The sequence below is a fragment of the Mesoplodon mirus genome, assembly GCF_964341445.2.
Source record: "Mesoplodon mirus genome assembly, chromosome: 20".
Classification (NCBI taxonomy): domain Eukaryota; kingdom Metazoa; phylum Chordata; class Mammalia; order Artiodactyla; family Ziphiidae; genus Mesoplodon; species Mesoplodon mirus.
In genome coordinates this window covers 7,873,674-7,891,658 of record NC_138996.1, presented here as the reverse complement: position 1 = coordinate 7,891,658, position 17,985 = coordinate 7,873,674, and the positions used below count along the sequence as shown (strand labels likewise).

General features: G+C 46.8%; 1 protein-coding gene across 6 annotated transcripts in view; it reads right to left on the bottom strand.

Moving 5' to 3' along the window:
* Positions 1–828: 828 nt before the first annotated feature.
* INTS10 (integrator complex subunit 10) overlaps positions 829–17,985 on the bottom strand; it is a 38,161-nt gene continuing 21,004 nt past the window's right edge. For 3 of the 6 annotated variants that reach the window (XM_082608423.1, XM_082608424.1, XM_082608428.1), the window contains 8 exons: positions 17,047–17,129; positions 16,171–16,323; positions 12,823–12,931; positions 8,227–8,306; positions 6,980–7,142; positions 6,033–6,126; positions 3,321–3,398; positions 829–1,215 (listed from right to left, as the gene is read on the bottom strand). In XM_082608423.1, coding sequence (XP_082464549.1) covers positions 1,059–1,215; positions 3,321–3,398; positions 6,033–6,126; positions 6,980–7,142; positions 8,227–8,306; positions 12,823–12,931; positions 16,171–16,323; positions 17,047–17,129 — 917 coding nt within the window. In that variant the 3' untranslated portion in view covers positions 829–1,058. The remainder of the gene's footprint in view (positions 1,216–3,320; positions 3,399–6,032; positions 6,127–6,979; positions 7,143–8,226; positions 8,307–12,822; positions 12,932–16,170; positions 16,324–17,046; positions 17,130–17,985) is intronic. The other 3 variants (XM_082608425.1, XM_082608426.1, XM_082608427.1) reach the window with 2 other exon arrangements.

Below are 17,985 nucleotides of genomic sequence, written 5' to 3'. Positions count from 1 at the left end.
CACCCGTCACCTCATCTGTCCCCACTCCCGAGACCACCTGCTCACAACACACGTACGTACCCCGAGCCCCTTGCCTTCGGGCAGGCAGACCTGAGACTCGTTCTCCTGTCTCTTCGCTTGGCTGCCTTAGGAGTAAAGTCTTTCTCAGCTGCAAACCTTGGCCTCTCAGCACTTGGCTTGCTGCACGTTGGGCCAATGGGCCTGGTTCAGTAACAGTAACTGAACAACTTCTTAGCTCTTTCATTCTTATATCCCCCCAGAAACAACTGTAAATGTGATGCTTACCTGATATATTTCAGGAACAGCAAAAGAAATGAACCTGACCCCTGACCCCACTGTTGTACTTAGAAGTGCGAGGCCCCATCCCAAGTGTGTCACGTCACTGTCTTTGCAGCCAGCTGGGAGGGAAGGGCCAGTGCCTGCATTTCCCATGACAAGCTTGAGGGACATGAATCTGTCCCTGGTACGTGGCAAGTAAAGGGCTGGGCAGAACCAGGCTGGAGGCTCGGCTGTCTGGCTCAGGGCACCCAGGTGACAGCAACTGACGGGGAGGGGAGGCGCCCTCCACGGGCCACTGGGCAGGCCCCCACCCCTGGCCCCCCACGGCGCCTTCAGTGGAAGTTCACTCAAGTTCATCCTGGCACAAAGGAGTTTGGTGTTAAAACTTCCCGAAGGAAAAGGTCTAGCGTTATGTTGATACGTGATATTCACCAAAACCTGACCATGGAAAAGAAAATCTCGAGAACATGGAAGGAAATGCCTTTTTAAGTACAGTACACTCTTGTTCCGAAACTCTAAGAATTAAAAATAAAATTAAAAGAACCCCCACAAATTTAGGATGATTTTATTTACAAAACAGGTTCTTTTGTTTTACAAAAATTACAAAATATGACAAAAATAGAAATAGCTTCTTGGACTGTGGGGAACTACTTGTAAGCGACCAATGAGTTAAAACACCGAAGGTCTTCTTCTGAAGAGCGATGGCGGCGACGCTCCTCCGCGCTTTCCGTCTCCCCCAGAGCCCCGCGGCTGTGGGCTGCCTGTGGCGGGACGGCCGGTCAGGCCAGAGTCTGGAGCAGCAAGATCTTCTCGTTGACGCAGAACCTGTGCAGCACCAGCATCAAGTTCTCCCCGCAGCGGGACACCTGGCGCTCCATGGCCAGGCGGAAGTCCTCCTTCACGCCCTTGGTGATGCCCCGGGTGACCGTGTGGTGCCTGGGGCGGTGACAGGGAAACAAACAGACGCCACAGTTAGCACGGCAGCAGGGGTCAGTGACTCTGGGGCAGGAGAACAGGCTGCCTCAAGTCTAGCGAAAAGTTTAAAAAAGAAAAAAGCCCCAACCAAACAGCCTCCACTGCCCGTTCCTCTTCGGAAAGACTTAAAGCCGGAGAGTCGTCGTCCCCACTCAGGAAAAGGCTACTCTAAACATCGCATGTTTGGCGAGATGCTGCCTGCTTGGCTTCTAACTTCTGCAGCCCTGACGCTGTGCTTCCCTCTGTGACTCGTGCACAGTTCAGTTACTTGGGGCTGACGGACTCCAGACCACGCTGGCCACACAGTTCGGGTCCAGCCAGGCCAGCTGAGCGCAAAGGCAGCAGGGGGGAGGAGGACGCCTGGGCGAGCGTGGCCATGGCCGCGGCCCCCGGCCGGTGCCCCGTGACAGGCTCAGGAAGGCTCGGCTGCTGCACAGCACCAGGCCATGGGCGTGTCTCTCTCCCTGTGATGCCAGGACGGGGACAGCTCCTCCAGGTCTGTTTGCGAAGAAGCAGGAGGAGCTGGGGCCCCAAGACAAGAGTCCGGCACCGGCGGGGAGAGAGCAGCAGAGTCGCTGATGCAAAGCTTCCTGAGGGCCTGCTGGGGCCCGGGAGCCCTGCATGCTGGGCCGGGCCGGCGGGAGCACAGGTGGGTCCTTCACGACGCCCTGGAGGGTGGGCTTCAGAGAAGGAAATTACAGAGGAAACCCCAGGAAACTCCAAACACCAAAATGAAGGAAGCAAAAGAAAAACCTAGCAAACTTCAATGGGTTCAATCAAAAGGAAAGGCGTTTTAACTACCAGTTAGTAATCTGGTAGATTTAGACAAACAGAAGTCACCTTCACCCTCCACTCCCTACTGCCTAACTTCCCTAAGACACAGTCACGGGGATTTGAAATCAGATTTTTAGGTACTGGCCAGGATTAAACTGTTGAAAGCACTCTAAAATGTTTCTGTTTTTAAAACTTGAATTATACAAAGTAAGTACACGGAAGTCAGAAAGTTGCAATGTAACAGAAGGAAAAAGAAAACCCAAACAGGCTTTGTTAGAAGGGCAAGATATTACAGGACGCCCTACAACGCCCGTGGACAGTTTACAGAACCACACGGTGAGAGAGCACAGCCAGGTCTCCGTGGACACCTCTAATCAGGTCCGGCTGGTGACTCAGCAGTAAGTACCCAGTGTCAGTGAGCCCCGCTGGGAGCTCATGCAGCCCCTTTATGCCGCCCTGAGACACTGCTCTCGGGGGACCCAGACTGCAACCCCAAATGGGAGCCCTCCCTCTGACCCACTGAAAGACACTGGAATTTGCAGACAGACACTGAGCTAAAGGGCATGGATGGCTCCAAGCACACGCTCCCCTTAATACTAGTCAAAACGTAATAAAATGCTGTGTCCTGCTGGTCACGGGCCAAAGGTGTTGTTTCCATATATGAAGAGCGGTACAACTCAACTGTATTTCTATCAGAGTCTTTATTCCTCTGGCAAGTTTGGATGAAGAAGAGGACAAATTAGCTTTTGTGGTTTAAGACCAGGATAAGTCAACTAGTAAATGGAGCATTCTAGCCTACCGAATATTTTCAATCTGGAAAGGTAAGGTCAGAAAAAACAGTACCAGTGGCAGGAAGATACTGTGCTTATGCCCATTTAGACCAAGACCTCAACACTGGTCACTAGTACGAAAATTTGAGAATAAAAATTTACTTAGAATAAGTTTCGGCATCCTTAAATATTTAGGACTGAATGCCTTATGTTTTACCAAAAGAGAATCATAATTTAGTGCCTAATCTAATGTGCACTTAGTCTTACACAGTTTTATATAACGTTCACTTATTTCCAGATCCATAATGATTTTTAAATTGAACACAAAAACACTGGCAACTTATGGAAAAAAATAAGAAATGTTACAATATTACAACCAGATGGTTTGCCAAGGAATGCAGAACAAATTATAAAATTAAAGAAAGCATGAAAAAGAGCACTGAGGAACAAAGAGCTGAAAACCATGGGCAGTAAAACATGTCGACAAACAGTACACTATGAGCAGGTGTGTCCACTTGGTACCTGTCAGCAGTCTGTATGCTGGGCTGAAGCACAGGTAAGAATTCCTGCTGCAGTAACCCCATGGGAGGGCTAGAAGGCCTTTAAAAAACAGCAAACAGCGGCATTCAAACACCCACACCGACTCAGCCTGCACTTAAAAACAACACTCCAGAGAAAATGCATGAGACGGGGGGCAGGCTGCGCAGAACCGCCAGCCTCGGGCCTCGAGCAGCTGTTTCGGGAGGCTACCAGCCCCCCCGCTGCACGGCTGTGGCCCACGTGGGTCCACAGGCCTCTCGGCTGCCGGTCCCCGGCTCAGCCTGCTGAGATCTGGCATGAAAAGCAAGCGCCAGGGGAGAGGACGGGGAGATGCCATGGAACGGCCGTGGAGAGAGTCTCAAATCCAGCGCCTTTGCTCTCCACGCTTGCCACGGCCATGCCGATCCCAGAAAGACACCCGTGACTTTTTAGAATCATCTTTGCTGGGACTGAAGCCCCAGACCGAAGAGGCCCTTTCGAGAGGACTGGAGGGGCTGGCAACGTTTTGGATAAAGAAAGGTTGAGTTTAAATTTCAGAAAGTATTGAGAAAAGGAACAGATGGGGGAAAACAAAGAGTCTGGGCCATGGCTTTGTGGGATTCTGTAAATACAGAAATGAGTACATTAGCCGGGTGATCACCTCTGAGAACGTCATCACGCACCCAGTTCGGGGCACACACAGGACATGGGTTCTGTGTCACCCAGGGTACTGCAAGCATCAGCACAGAAGCATTTCTCTACTTCAAAATACATGAGAGCAGCACGTGTAGGTAAGAATCAGAGCTCGTCCCTCCTGCCGGTCAGGCCCTGTGCCCTCGGCGCTGGTACCGTACCTGCTGCAGCCCAGACGCCACAACCAGGATGGACTCACAGCCTCACCCGAGGGAAGGCTGGACACTGCTCCCTGCACCTCTGTGCTCGGCTGGAGGGCCCCCCAAAAGGTCCACAATGGCTACAGACAATTTGTTTGCGACCCGAAGGGAAAAGGAATGTGACAGTTTTACTCGAGATCCGGCCCATACCTCAACTGTCTCAGGCGGCCCGCTTCTCCGCGGTAGCTTCTCATCAGAAATTTGGAAGGCAGCTTTCAAGTGAACCCTGAGACTCACACTGTCCGCTCACTAAGCAACAGCCCCTAGTCCTGCTTCCAAACTGATGGAGCAGCAGGTTCCCTAAGAGACCTCATGGTCTTCTACAGGGAGTCAGAAGAAATTAAGGGTCTCTTTAACTAAGGACACCGTCTGCGTGTCCAACAGCCCTCGCCTTCACTCCTCGTCCGAGGGCTTGTCTGCATGTTCCCGTGTCACTGTGCAGCTCAGTAAAACTGGCTGGAGAAGACAGGTTCAGTAGAATGAAGTCTGAGACTCAACCACTGATTTTCTGACAGCCTCTTCTCTCACATTCGCAGCTAAGCATTACCTAGTGTGAGGATTATTAAACTCAGGTTTAATCTAAGTAAACGGAGTTGATTCTACTGAGGTTGTCTCCATATTATGACAATCTGTATGGTGAGCATTAATGAGAATTAAAGAAAAAGCTATTAAAGGTATGTTTGTGTGTCCAGCCTCAAAACCTGGAAATTACAACGTAAAAGGGGTTACCTAGGCTTCCGTGTCAAAAGCCATCTTTGCTCTGAAGCGTGGTGAAGAATATTCTGAATCACGCAATTACTTTCCCCACGTTCTAGGGGAGCTACCAGAGTGGGAAGATGAGCGTGTCTGGTCTCCTCGCCTGAGCCAGCTAACGTATAAAGGTCTTGCGCTTTCACGCCAAATGCTCAGACTCTTTAGTAACGTTTGCAAGGTGAAGGACGAGCACCCCACCTTCCCATTCCTGACAGGACACCATGCTGCCCGGATGCCCCAGCCCCGAGGCTACGGGAGTCCAGAGGGACACCTCTTACTTCCCTCTCGACAACACTCCCCAAAGACAGCACGAGATGCGGCTTTTGGCTTTGCACTGAAAACTCGTCCCTTTCACAAGTGAGGGAAAAAGGAGCATGTGGCAGCCTCAGCAACACTTTCTTCTCACTCGGGGTTCGGTCTCCTGCAGTGACTCTGATCCTGACCCACACACGCTGAACGTGCAGGACGCAGTGGAGGAGGTATGGACATCACACTACGCGAGGCGTCTGCAGCACGGAGGATGTGCTGTCCAAAGTGCAGGGAGGACTGCAGGGCAGAAGCAAGGGCATTTAAAAATCATAAATGGTCACTGACTTCACCCGGGAGTGGGGGTGCCAAGACCAGGCCCCACGCTGCTGAGCGAGCAGGTGCTCAACTGAGGTCCAAGTACAGTGTGGAAGTTAGGTCTGCAGTTTTTCCCAGTCCAGCTCGACTTTAGTTAAGCATGGCTTTTCTTAATTAAAAGCACCCTACTTCTAATCAGAAATGATAGGCTCAGTCTGTAAGCTTTGGAACGGAAAAGATACCATGAATAAGACTTCCGTCTAGTGAAGTAAGTATCAAAAGTGACGGAACTACCCCAATTTAAACAATGTTTTAGCAGAAATGTAGTTAAGGAAATGCCAAGTCTTTCAAAAGGATTCCCGGAATCAAATCTACTCTCCCAAACAGAGCCCAGGTTTGGATTCCTTTCTAATGACTGTTTGAAAGCCACAGACACGGACAAATGTTTCCTACAAGCACACGAAGGCGGGCACTCAGCACGGACAGCAGGAGACGGTGCCCTTACTTGATCAGCATTCCTTGATTGGGCAGTAGTTCCAGATGGATCTTCCCACCTTCCTGAGTTCTCAGGTAGGCGAACTCCTCCAGCATGTCGATATCTGAGGCCAGATTCAGGGAACCATGTGAGAAAGCATGGAGCCCTGCTCTCCTGGAGGAGACAGGCTCGCAGCCACCGAGTGACCTGCCCACGGCGACCGCACCAACAACCCAGCGCTGCCTGAGTCCAGACCCAGCGGTTCCTATGCCAGCCCAACGCCCTCACAAAGAGAACGTGTTTCTCAGGTAGCTGACTGAGCAGAGCCTATAGGGTCCCAAGAGCAGCATCTTGTGTTTTCTTAACAAGAAAGAGGTGGTAGAGGTGCTATACACACCGCCCCCCTCCCCCAGGCCCAAAGGTTAAGAAATGCTGCTCTAGGCACCTGGACAGGGATGTCAGATGCCTTGCAACTCAAAAATAATGTATTAAGAGAAGCAATGAAGTATGAACACCAGACCTTTCCCTAACCAACAGTGTGAAATACAATGCTCCCCATCACGAAAGCCAGTGCTGGGTGGAGGAGATTCTCTGGCGGGTGCCCCGCGGGCCACCAGCTGCTGCTGTAACCCCAGACCCCAGGGGCCCTGTTCCCAGAGGAAGGCCAACGGAGAGTCACCGTCTACGGCCCCAGCAGTCACTGTGGGCCTGCAGGGAGCCTGCAGGCTCTTACTTCAGGCACCCTGGGTACCTTCCTAAGAAGCCACTTGAAGTGGAAAATGCAACAGGGCTGTCCACGTTCCTGATTCCTCTCTGAAGCCGTTCATGACTTTCACAAAACCAGCTGCCACAATCCCATTTTAAGTCACCATTCCTTCTCCTTTTCCCCCAAATCACCAAAACCATTATTTCTACCCCAAATGGTTCGTTCATTTTTGTACCAAGCATTTCTTCTGCTCAAACGAGAAAAAGGATACTTGTAACATAATTGAAAAAGTTCTCATATTGGAAGTTTCCTTGCTGGCAAATCTTATTGATGGCTTTCAAGAAAAGGGTCTCTCCCCGCGGCCACTCCTGCTGAAGCAGCACGATCACGTGCCCCAGCGCCATGTCGTCTCTGCTGTCTGTGAAGGCTCTCAGCTGCAGGACAGAGGGGGTGAGTCACGGGGTGATCTCACACACGCCCGATGCCACTTCCCCCAAAACGCTGTTGCAGGGAAGTGCGTGACTACGGTCACCAGTCACAAGGGACAGCAGAAGTCAAGCCTGCCTGGCCAATGTCACGGCTGCCGGCGACGAGGGGCCCCGCCACAGAACCGGCTCCCCGGCACCCTCGGGAGCGTCCTGGCGGGAGCGGGACACGCAGGGTGGGCCCGAGGCTCTGAACGCGGGGATGAGGGCGCGAGGAAGGTGAATGGTCTGGGCAACAGAGAATTTGGGGACTTCTTTAAGGGGCCGGGGGGGGATGGAGGGCGGGCGAGAGGCCCCCTTAGACAGAGGGGTCTGAGGAGACCGTGGGACTGGGGAGAAAGGCCGGCGGGAGCCACAGGGAGGAGGACGCAGGGGTGTGAGGTGAGAAGCCGTCAAAGGGCTTCCGGTTCTAACCCGGCAGCTGTGCCTGACGTCACTTCAAATTGTTTCCGCCGCCTCAGTGCTTCAGATCCAGAGTCAGGTTTGGGGACTACGGCCCTGAAGGCGGGACCCGATACTGCTGCGCGCTGCTCGCGAGCTTCGTGGACAATTCAGCTTGTCCGCCCCAGGCCTCCGCTCCCCACAGCCCGGCCCTTAGACTTTCCTGGCTCTGCTGGGCCTCCGCACGTGCTCAGCCTCATGCCCTGTCCCTGTGCTAATGGACTCACATCCCTCCATGAGCCCAACAGCGCTTGTGCTCCCTGCTTCTGTAGCTAATATATCCTGACTCGTAGGCTAATTCGTAAAATATTTACTGGACACTACCACAGGCAAGGTTATTTGTGTACCCACCCCACTGTTACCCGTAAACCTCTCGAGGATGGGGATTATTTCCTACTCATCTTTGCCTAGTGCAGCCGATATCTAATAAATAGTTGTTGGTTCCTTGCCCATGTGCTTTCCTCACTACACCAACGTGTTTTCAAAGGACCAAACTAACATTTGTGCCTAAGGCTCTCAATTCAAGTCATTCCAGGTCATCAGAACAATCTTGCAAATTAATTTCCTTTACACTAATCAATGTGAAGCTTACCTTAAAACACGCTAACATTAAGTGCAGGCAGTAAGGCATGATAGCCTTGCTGGTACAAGGCAGAAGCTTCAGATCCGAACCTAAGAAAAGTCCACAACATATTTGTTAGTAGCAAAGAAAAGAGCTTTGAGAAGCAAATGTTTAAAGTGCTTTTCTTAAAAGGAAAAGGCTAAGCAACAATCACATGGTCTCAACACAGTTAAACCACGGTTAGATTTAGTGAAGGTGAAACTGGTTTTTCGATCGTCTCTGGATTTCATTTCTTAATCTAAATTTCTAAAGTTGCTTAAATACTTATTATTATGAAACATTTGAAATACACAGAAAATGACAGAGATTATTACAAACACCAGAATGCTCCCCACTCAGCTGTATAAAATGCTGACACCTGCTTTAGTTTTAGATTTTAATATAAAAGCATGGCAAGCTCACTTCTCCTCTTCTGATGCCACGCCGGCCTCCCTCCTGAGAAGACTGCTCTTCTGAACGGGGGTTCATCATTCCTGTGCACACGGCCTGCTTTTAACACAGGAATCTATATTCACGCACTGCAGAGAAACGTCTCGTGTGTTTTCAGTCTACTACATAAATGGTATCGTAGTGTACGTATCTTTCTGCAGATTGTTTTTGGGACTAATATCTGTGGCTCTAGCTCATTGGTTTTCTGTGTTACGTAGTGTCCTGTTGGTTACACTGACCACACCTGATTTATCCATTCTTTTATGGTAAACACTGAGTATTCCAATTTTCCACTATTACCAACAGTGCTGAAATAAACATTCTTATATATATTTTCTTGTGCACTTGTGGAAAAAACTTTAAGCAATGGTTGTTTTTCAGACCAAGACCGTAGTCCTTTCCTTTATGCTGTGCGCTCTTTCTATCCTAAATCCTCTCTACCCCAGAGGCAAGAAGTAGCAAGAAATAAATATGCTTTTCACGTGGCGACCCTGTGCACACACACTTACACGTGTTCACACAGCTGGCTCCTGAGCAACACAGGTCTAACTGCACGGGTCCACTTACACATGGATTTTTCAGTAAATACAGTGTCTGCATTTTCATCTTACAGATCTCTAAATGAACTAAGTGTGGGGAAAAATTTGTATTGGATTAGAGATCACAACACGTGGAATCAAAAGAATTGCGGTCTGAGCCCTGATTTTATCCAAATTGTTCCAGCTTCCTGCCCTAGGCTGAGTCACTGGTCAATTCCTGTTTTTGAGGCAGAGAGCAGTACCCAGATTTTCGACCGCTGCGGGGAGGGGGTGGGTCTGAGCCCCGGGGTTAACTCCTGCGTTGTTCAAGGGTCAACCGCGTGTCTAAAACAAAAGGTTTGTGAGATAAAATTTACCCTTTTCAGTGGAGATACATTCATTTTAATAATACTGTTACAGTCTATCTCATTAAGAAAGAAAATTTCTATTGGAAATTCATGACCCAGTAGGTGAAGGCCCAAGTTTGGAGATCACTGATCTGAAGTCTATACCTGGAAGGGGCATATAACCAGGTAGTGAGATGTGCAACCTGGTCCTGCTAAACTGCTCTCCGAAGTGACTATATGAATCTATGCGCCTTCCAGAAGCACGTGGGCGATGCGTATCTTCACACCCTGATGGTCAATACGGCCACCCTTTACTCTCTGCATCCTGATGTAAAATGATAGCTTATTGTTTTAATCTGAATTTCCTGTATTAATAATAGGTGGAGAATCTTTCCAAGTAGTTTTTGGCCATTTGGCTTCTGTGAATCTGTTGTTCATATTTTTTGCCTATTTTTCTATGGGGGGTTGGTTATTTGTTTCTTACAGGAGCTCTTTCAAAATTCTGGAAACTAATTTTTTGTTGAATATATAAGTATATAGATATATAAATTGTGCTGGACAATTTTCTTGTAGTCTATAGCTTTTCACTTTGATCATAATATCTTTTGTTGGTATTTTGATTTTAACGTGATCAAATTCACTAATCTTTTATGTCGTGTGCTCTTTGTAGCCTAAATCCTTCTCTAACTAGAAAGCAACAAAGATCATTGTCTGTATTTTCTTCTAAAAGTTTAAAAGTTTTAGTTTTAATATTTAAATCTTAAAATTTAAAGGGTTCTTGTGTAGTATGAAGGAGGAATCTCTTTTCTGTCATTTTTATATTTGGATCATCAACTGTAACAGTACCACTTACAGGATAAATTCATTCTTTCTCCCCTAAACTGTAATGCTACGTTTCTTAGTTCTCCATTGTGTTCCTGGGGTCATTCTCTATGCCAATGCTACACTTTAAAATTAGTCTTCATGTCTGCTAGGTCAAGTCTTACCCACCTGATATGTTTCTGTTCCACAGAGATATTAATTTTTGAAGGGGTCTGGGCTATATCTATTTTTTTCAACCTTTTGTTGTGGAAAATCCCAAACATATAAAAAGTAAACAGAATAGTATAATGAACTCCCAGTAAGTATCAAAACTGTCATGCTTTTGTGTTCTAGAAAGCTTTTAGTGTCCTAAGAAACCTACTACCAGTCTCAAGGAAATTTTCTTCTTAAAAAATGTTATCATTTAGCTTTTCCATTAAGTCTCTCTGCTCCAGCTCAAATTAATTTTTGGGAAAAATGTGAGGTAGGAGGTGAGGATCTTCTTTTCTTCTACATGAAGATCCCTTTGTTCCAGCACCATTTGTTGAAAAGGCTTTCCTTTCTCCATGGAATTACTTTGGCGTCTTCATGGAAAATCATTTGACCATACTTATGTGGGTCCATTTCTGGATTCTCCTATCTTATGCCAATACTGTCTGAATAACTGTAGCTTTATATTAAACCCTGCTATCAGGTAGGGTCACTTGTCATTTTGTTCGTCTTTTTCAAAACTGTTGTAGTATTTCCATATAAATTTTAGAATCAGTTTGTCAACTTCTGTTAAGAAAAAGAAGTCTGCTGGGATTTTGATTGGGATTGCATTGTATCTATAGAGACATCTGGGGAGAACTGGTATCCTAACAATATTGAGTCTTCTAACCTACAAACATGATTTTGCACATCTTTCATTAAATTTATCCCTAAGTATTTTATGGGTTTTGATGTTATTCTATTTGGAGATTCCTTGACTTTTCTACATAGCCAAATATGTAGCTGTGAATAAAAACGGTTCTTTTTCAACCTTTCTTTTTCTTGCTTATTGTGTTTGCTAGAATCTCCAGGATGTTGAATTGAGGTGCTGACAGCAGACACCCCTGTACTGCTGCTGGTCTTCGGGAAAGTATTCAATATTTCATAGTTAAGAATAATGCTGAGGAAGCTTCCTCCTATCTCCAGTTTACTAAGATTTAAAAAAAATCATAAATGATAAATGCAGACATAATTGAATTCTGTCTGCATCTATTAAGACAATCTTATGATTTTTCTCCTTTAATCTGCTAATGTGGTGAACTGCAGTGATTGGTTTTCCTGTGTTAAACCACCTTTGCATTCCCGGTATACTTGGCCGTTATGTATTATCTTTCTTATATATTGCTGTATTTGCTTATATTTTGTTAAGAATTTTGGCATCTATGATCATGATAGACACTGGCCTTTAATGTTCTTCTCTTGTTTGGTTTTGCTATCAGGGTTATGTTGGTCTTAAAAACTGGATTGGTAAGTGTTCCCTCTTTCTCTATTTTCTCCAAAAGTGTGTACAGGATTGGACTTATTTCTTACTAAATGCTTGACAAGATTCACAGTGAAGCCAATTGGACCTGGAGTTTTCTTTGTGGGAAAGTTTTCGACAACAAATTTAATTTCTTTGATAGATATAAAACATTCAGATTTTCTATTTCATTTTGTGTCTGTTTTGGTAAGTTGTGTTTTTCAAGGAATTCTTTCCATTTCACCTAAATTGTTAAATTTATTGGCATAAAGTTATTCACAACCTATTCTCTTACTGTCCTTCTGGTTTCAGCATGATCTGGAGTGACATTCTCTCTTCCATTCCTGATATTGGTTATTTGTATTTACTACCTTCCTGGTCAATCTTGTTAGGGGTTCATCAATTTCATTAATTTCTTTCAGAAAACCGACTTTTTGCTTTATTAATTTCCTCTATTTTTTTCTATTTCATTAGTTTCTGCTCTTGTCTTTATTATTCCCCGTTTTCTACTTGCCTTGGGTTTGACAGATTATCTTTTTCCAACTTCTAAGATGGAAATTAGATCATGACAGTGGGGCTCTCTTCCTTTCCTATGAAGCATCACAGCTCAATTTACGTAGTTTTTCAACAATGAGCAACTTGAGGTAAAGCTCAAAACAGCCCAAGAGAGACATGCTAAGAGATCCTTCTCAACTAATTATTACAAGATTTCCTAGAATTGGTAAAGATAGGAAAAGGAGCTCACTGATATTCGTCAAAGAGCCAACAAGCTCAGGAATTGACGAGAACTGTGGAAGAAGGACAGAGGTACGGCTGCTTCTGAAATCAGAGCCACGAGAAGCTTGGTGAGCACTTCGCTTCTTATACAATTTGTCAGGCTCTGCAGGTCACACGGTATTATGTTGTCAGGAGTTACAAACAATTCCCAGCCTCAGGTCCTAAAGCTATTTCTATAAAATAAAAATAAACTTTGTCACCGTACCTTTTCTAAACTTGGGCTTTATTTTTGAGGGTTCTTCCTGTGGCTTGCCTCCGTCCTGGATGGGGAGGACCATGCAGCACATCAAATCCAGGACTTTCTCACACGTCATCTAGAGAAGACAAGACCAGAAGGAACTAACTGAAAGTTTCTGACTGAAACCACATCTACGTAACGAAAACCTCTGCAGCGCAAGTGGGGCCACCTGTGCACAGAGCTCGGGAGCACGGCCCCGGGACGCCACGTGCCCAGTACTGTCTGCTTGACAGCAAGCGTAGAAAAATAACTGAGGTTACATCCGTGTACTAGGCCATTCAGGGAACACTAACTCATCCTTCACTGTTAAAAAACAAAAGAACATGGGGCTTCCCTGGTGGCGCAGTGGGTGAGAGTCCGCCTGCCGATGCAGGGGACACGGGTTCGTGCCCCGGTCCGGGAGGATCCCACATGCCGTGGAGCGGCTGGGCCCGTGAGCCATGGCCGCTGAGCCTGCGCGTCCGGAGCCTGTGCTCCGCAACGCGAGAGGCCACAACAGTGAGAGGCCCATGTACTGCAAAAAAAAAAAAAAGAACAAAACCTAAAAATTAATCAAGTATTAACTAAACTACCAAAGTGTTTCACAGCACAGTGGAATCCAAAAGAATCCAATGGTCCCCATCTTAAGGACATTTACTAACTCACTGAATAGAAAAATTAACAAAATGGGACACATGGTGGCGGACTAAAATGTTATGTTTAGAGCATAATTTAAAGCTAAGTAGAAACACCCACAGGGTAAACTAGCAGGAAAAATTTCAGGCAGGAAGGTGATCTAAGCCTTAAAGGGGGGCAGGATCTGAAATATGGAAAAGAGCAAAACGGGTTTTCAAAGGAGGAGAGAAAGATGTGGGGAAGGCTTTCTACTGGTTCTGGCGATTCCCCTGAGAGGAAGGAGGGCGTGGTTTAGGAAACAGACATGAAACTGGACCAATGACATGCTGCTGGATGAGAGGCGGCCCCAGGTGCCCCGCGGAGCAGGTGGTCTCGAGCCACAGAGAGCAGGGCATCACCTCTGTCCACCCATCACATTCCAGCAGTAACAGTCAGAATCGGCTGAGGGAGCACTTCCTGTGTGTCAGGCACAACCCCCTACTACCCCCATTTTATAGATGACGAAGTGGAATCTCAAATCCAGGCTTCCCAACCTTTTTCATGTCTTGGCACGTCCAGAAAATAGTATTTGTAAGGCTGCTCGGAGCTGGCAGCAAATGACCCGGGGCTTAGCTGCCCAAGCCACAGCTAACTGCCTGGGGCTGAGGGGTCAGTATCCTGGCACATCCAGAATCACCCATGGCCACAGGGTCGTGAGCTCCAGCTTTGAGAGGTCGGCAGCTGGGTAGTTAAGAACTTGAACCCTGGAGTTAGACAGGTCACAGCGCTAGTGAGTAGTGGGACCAGGAGTTAACTCAGAATCATATGCCGCCCTCCTTCAATACCCACCTTCAGCCAGGCTGTCCCGTAAATCTTTCCCTGAGGGTGCGGGCCCGGGTGAAACCACCCTTCCCTGAATGACTGCTGTGCACAGGTCTGAGGCAAACCGCTAGCACTGGATTTTTAACTGTCTTACATAAACACCTGTACTTCTCTCTCCAACTCAAATTAGATGTCTTTGAACACAGGGATCCCACCCTGGGGCACCCAGGAAGTCAACACCTCAATGAAATGGAATAATGACAGGAATGTTGTAGAGAGTTGACCATAACTTATAGGGTTGGAAAAATGGTTACAGGCAACAAACTCAGTTAAAAGCCGGGGGTTAGGGTGGTGGCAGTGGAAATAAAAGGTACTGTGCCAAAAGCACTGGTGCCCCATCCTGGAAGAGACAAAAGGACCAGCTTGAGTAAGAGTCTCTGTGCCTTGACAGGTGGTGTCTAAGGTCCAGAGAACTAAGGAAATGCACATCTGGACATGCTGAGTCCCAGCCAAAGACAGGCAGTCAGAGACTCAGGAATCGGGTAAGGTAGAAACCAAAGATGAAAGCCTAAGAGCGACCCGCACGGAGGTGGTAACAGGAGCCCTCAAAGAGAATGAGTCTGCGTAGCTTAATCAAATCTACCAGTTTATTGTACGTTCCCTCGTACAATGCAGAACAGCAGTACCGTGCACGGCTGTCTAATTCTACGTGACACGTGTATCTGTATGCATAACTACGTGCTCTCTTAAGTTCTCAAAAGGAATCAATTGAAACTTAGAATTAGGCACCTGACAACGTAAGTGATGGTAGAAAAGCATTTCAATTTTAAATGCACATACTTCACATACTTATTAACTTTTTCTTTCTAAAATTCATCACGGCAAATTATAAATCACATTTCAAAGTTCAAGTTAAAAAATTTAATTTAGGGGGCTTCCCTGGTGGCACAGTGGTTGAGAATCTGCCTGCCAAAGCAGGGGACACGGGTTTGAGCCCTGGTCTGGGAGGATCCCACATGCCGCAGAGCAACTGGGCCCACGAGCCACAACTACTGAGCCTGCGCGTCTGGAGCCTGTGCTCCTCAACAAGAGAGGCAGTGATAGTGAGAGGCCCATGCACTGCGATGAAGAGTGGCCCCTGCATGCCACAACTAGAGAAAGCCCTCACACAGAAACGAAGAACCAACACAGCAAAAATAAATTAATTAATTAATAAACTCCTACCCCCAACATCTAAAAAAAAAAATTAATTTAGGGTTTTTAATCACAAAGTAATCAACTTAACATATAGAGAGACAAGAAGAAATCAGAGTTTGTGTGTTAAGGTGTGACTTGAATCTATCCAGTAACTGTGCATATAAAGCTGTGCTGATCACGCTCACCACATGCAGGTGTTTACTGCGGACCGAAGCTGTGCGGCCACCATGTGAGGAGGGGCTCACAGTGTGGAGAAGACACGTCTGTTCACGCAGCTGCTCCTGCAACACCCCTAGGAGGTGTCACCACCACATAAAGAGAGAACCTGAGGTTCAGATAAGCTATTGTGAATCTCCATCTCCCACTTGGTGAAGGCCTCTTCTGTCCAAGTACAAGAGGACTGACTCCACTCTAAAGGGATTCCAGGCAAGAAAGTAAAAATCATCCTCCAACAAATGGAATAATGAGCGGGAAATGTGAAAAGTATGGAAGCCTAACTTGCAGGAAGCTGTAGAAAGGAGGAAATTAAACAGCATCACTAAGCTTTTCACCAGCAGATTAGATAATAAAATCTAGGCAGAAAGAGCAAGCTTCAAGTAAACATGCACTGAATTAAAAAGCCACTCTGGGAAAAAAAAAAAAGAAAGCCCCAGGGTCGCCGAGTGCGCCTGCGTGTCCCCGTGCCAGGCACCCAGTACTCACTCTGTACTCCCCCAAGGCAAAGTGGCAGGTCGCCAGCTGGATGAGCGCCCTCTGATGCTCCAAGGTCCCCTGTCCCGAGATCTGTGGCTGGGGAAGTGGTCCCTGGAGAGCTGCCAAGTGGTGCAGGCTGGCTATGGCCTTTTTATATTGACCCTTAGAAAGTCACACAGCAAGGAGGGAAACACAGTGCCATTAAAGAATCTCCAGAGCTAATTACGCCCCTAGCAAGCAACCACAAATCAGGCACCTGTGCTTAATCATTTGAGGAGGGAATGGAGACTTAGCTACGGAATCAAACCAACTTAGCTAAAGCTACGTGGAGGATCTGTAGGGTGGACTTCATAAATACAAAGGTTTTTCTTTCTAGTCTTAATTCTTGAGACTAAATAAAATGACACAAGCTCTCTGGTCGGGTACATTTTGGATATACTACTTCTTTATGAATATTTTTCTACTGATACCATTTCCCCTTCATGAAGGCTGGAAGCTGCAACCTGCCCATTTCAACAACGGGGGTTGGAAGCCTCCCTCTCGTTACTGAATCCCCGCTCCCTTCTGGACATAAGCAGCTCGAGGACAGCAGAGCAAGGCAGCAGGGCTCCCCCAGAGCAGAGAGGAGGGGTGAGCAGTGTTTGTCTTTCACTGAGAAATAAAACTCTTACTTTTACAGAGGGGTGTGATTGGACCCCCCAAAAGTAACCCAGATGTGGGCCTGCCGTCCGGAGCTGTTCTCAGCTGAAAGTGGACCACAATCCCCTCATCAGTGAAGGCAGAACATCTGCCTTCAGAGCGGGAGGAAACGCACACACCTTCACGCTGAAGATGCTCGCAGCCACCGCGGTCCTGTCAAGACACAGGTACTTAAACACACATTACCTGATAGATGATCACATCATTGAGGAAGATTCTCAACCAGAGCCAAGTATCCGTCTTCCACGCCAAACAAATTCTTGTAAATTCTGAGCGAGAATTCAAAAGCTAATTTACCAGAAATAGGTAACACAGAGGCAGAGAATAAAACTGACACACCCACCAAGAGAACGATAGTCAGAGAGAAACAAATTACCAAAAAATGGACGTAACTTTAGACTTTGATTTCTAAAACAATGGTCTGGACTGTCAGTTAGAGAGTAAAGTTAGGGCGGAATACTTACCAGTAATACACAAGCAATAATCTTATTAGGCACCAACACTTACTAAGCACACATCGTGTGCTAGCAGCTGCTCAAGATGCTTTTCACACATTACTTCATCTTTTAAACTGCTTTGCTTTCACCCATTTAAAGTAATAAATATATGACACTAGGAGTTTCACTCATTTTTTTAAGTCGCTTTATACCTAAAGAAAAACATCCCCTCCAAAAGTCACATACCTGTTCACCATTCTAGATGTGACAAGGAGGAACCGGATGATGCAATGTTTACTGAGAAACTATGACATGACACATCAAACGAGGGGCCTGTAGAGGCACGTGACAGGAGCAGGCCAGGGACAAATGTCCACTGGCCAGGAGGAAAGTAACGGCCTTGATCCCAAAGTACAGGAAAATATGCTGGTTAGCAGAGTGCTAGTGATTTCTGAGTAGTGTTGAAATACTCAATAGTGTAATAGTGTAAATACCGTAATAGTGTAAATAGTGTAACTATTATACAGAGGAAACTCCCTCTCATCTCTGTCTATGCTCAAAGCGGGCTTTCTGCAGTGTTTGGAATTTGGGCTTTCGAGCAACGGAGTCAAGTCAGGCATCACAACACCACCTTCTGCAGCCTTAGTCACATGTGGCTGGAGGGGACACAAAGCAGTGGGCAGAGCAG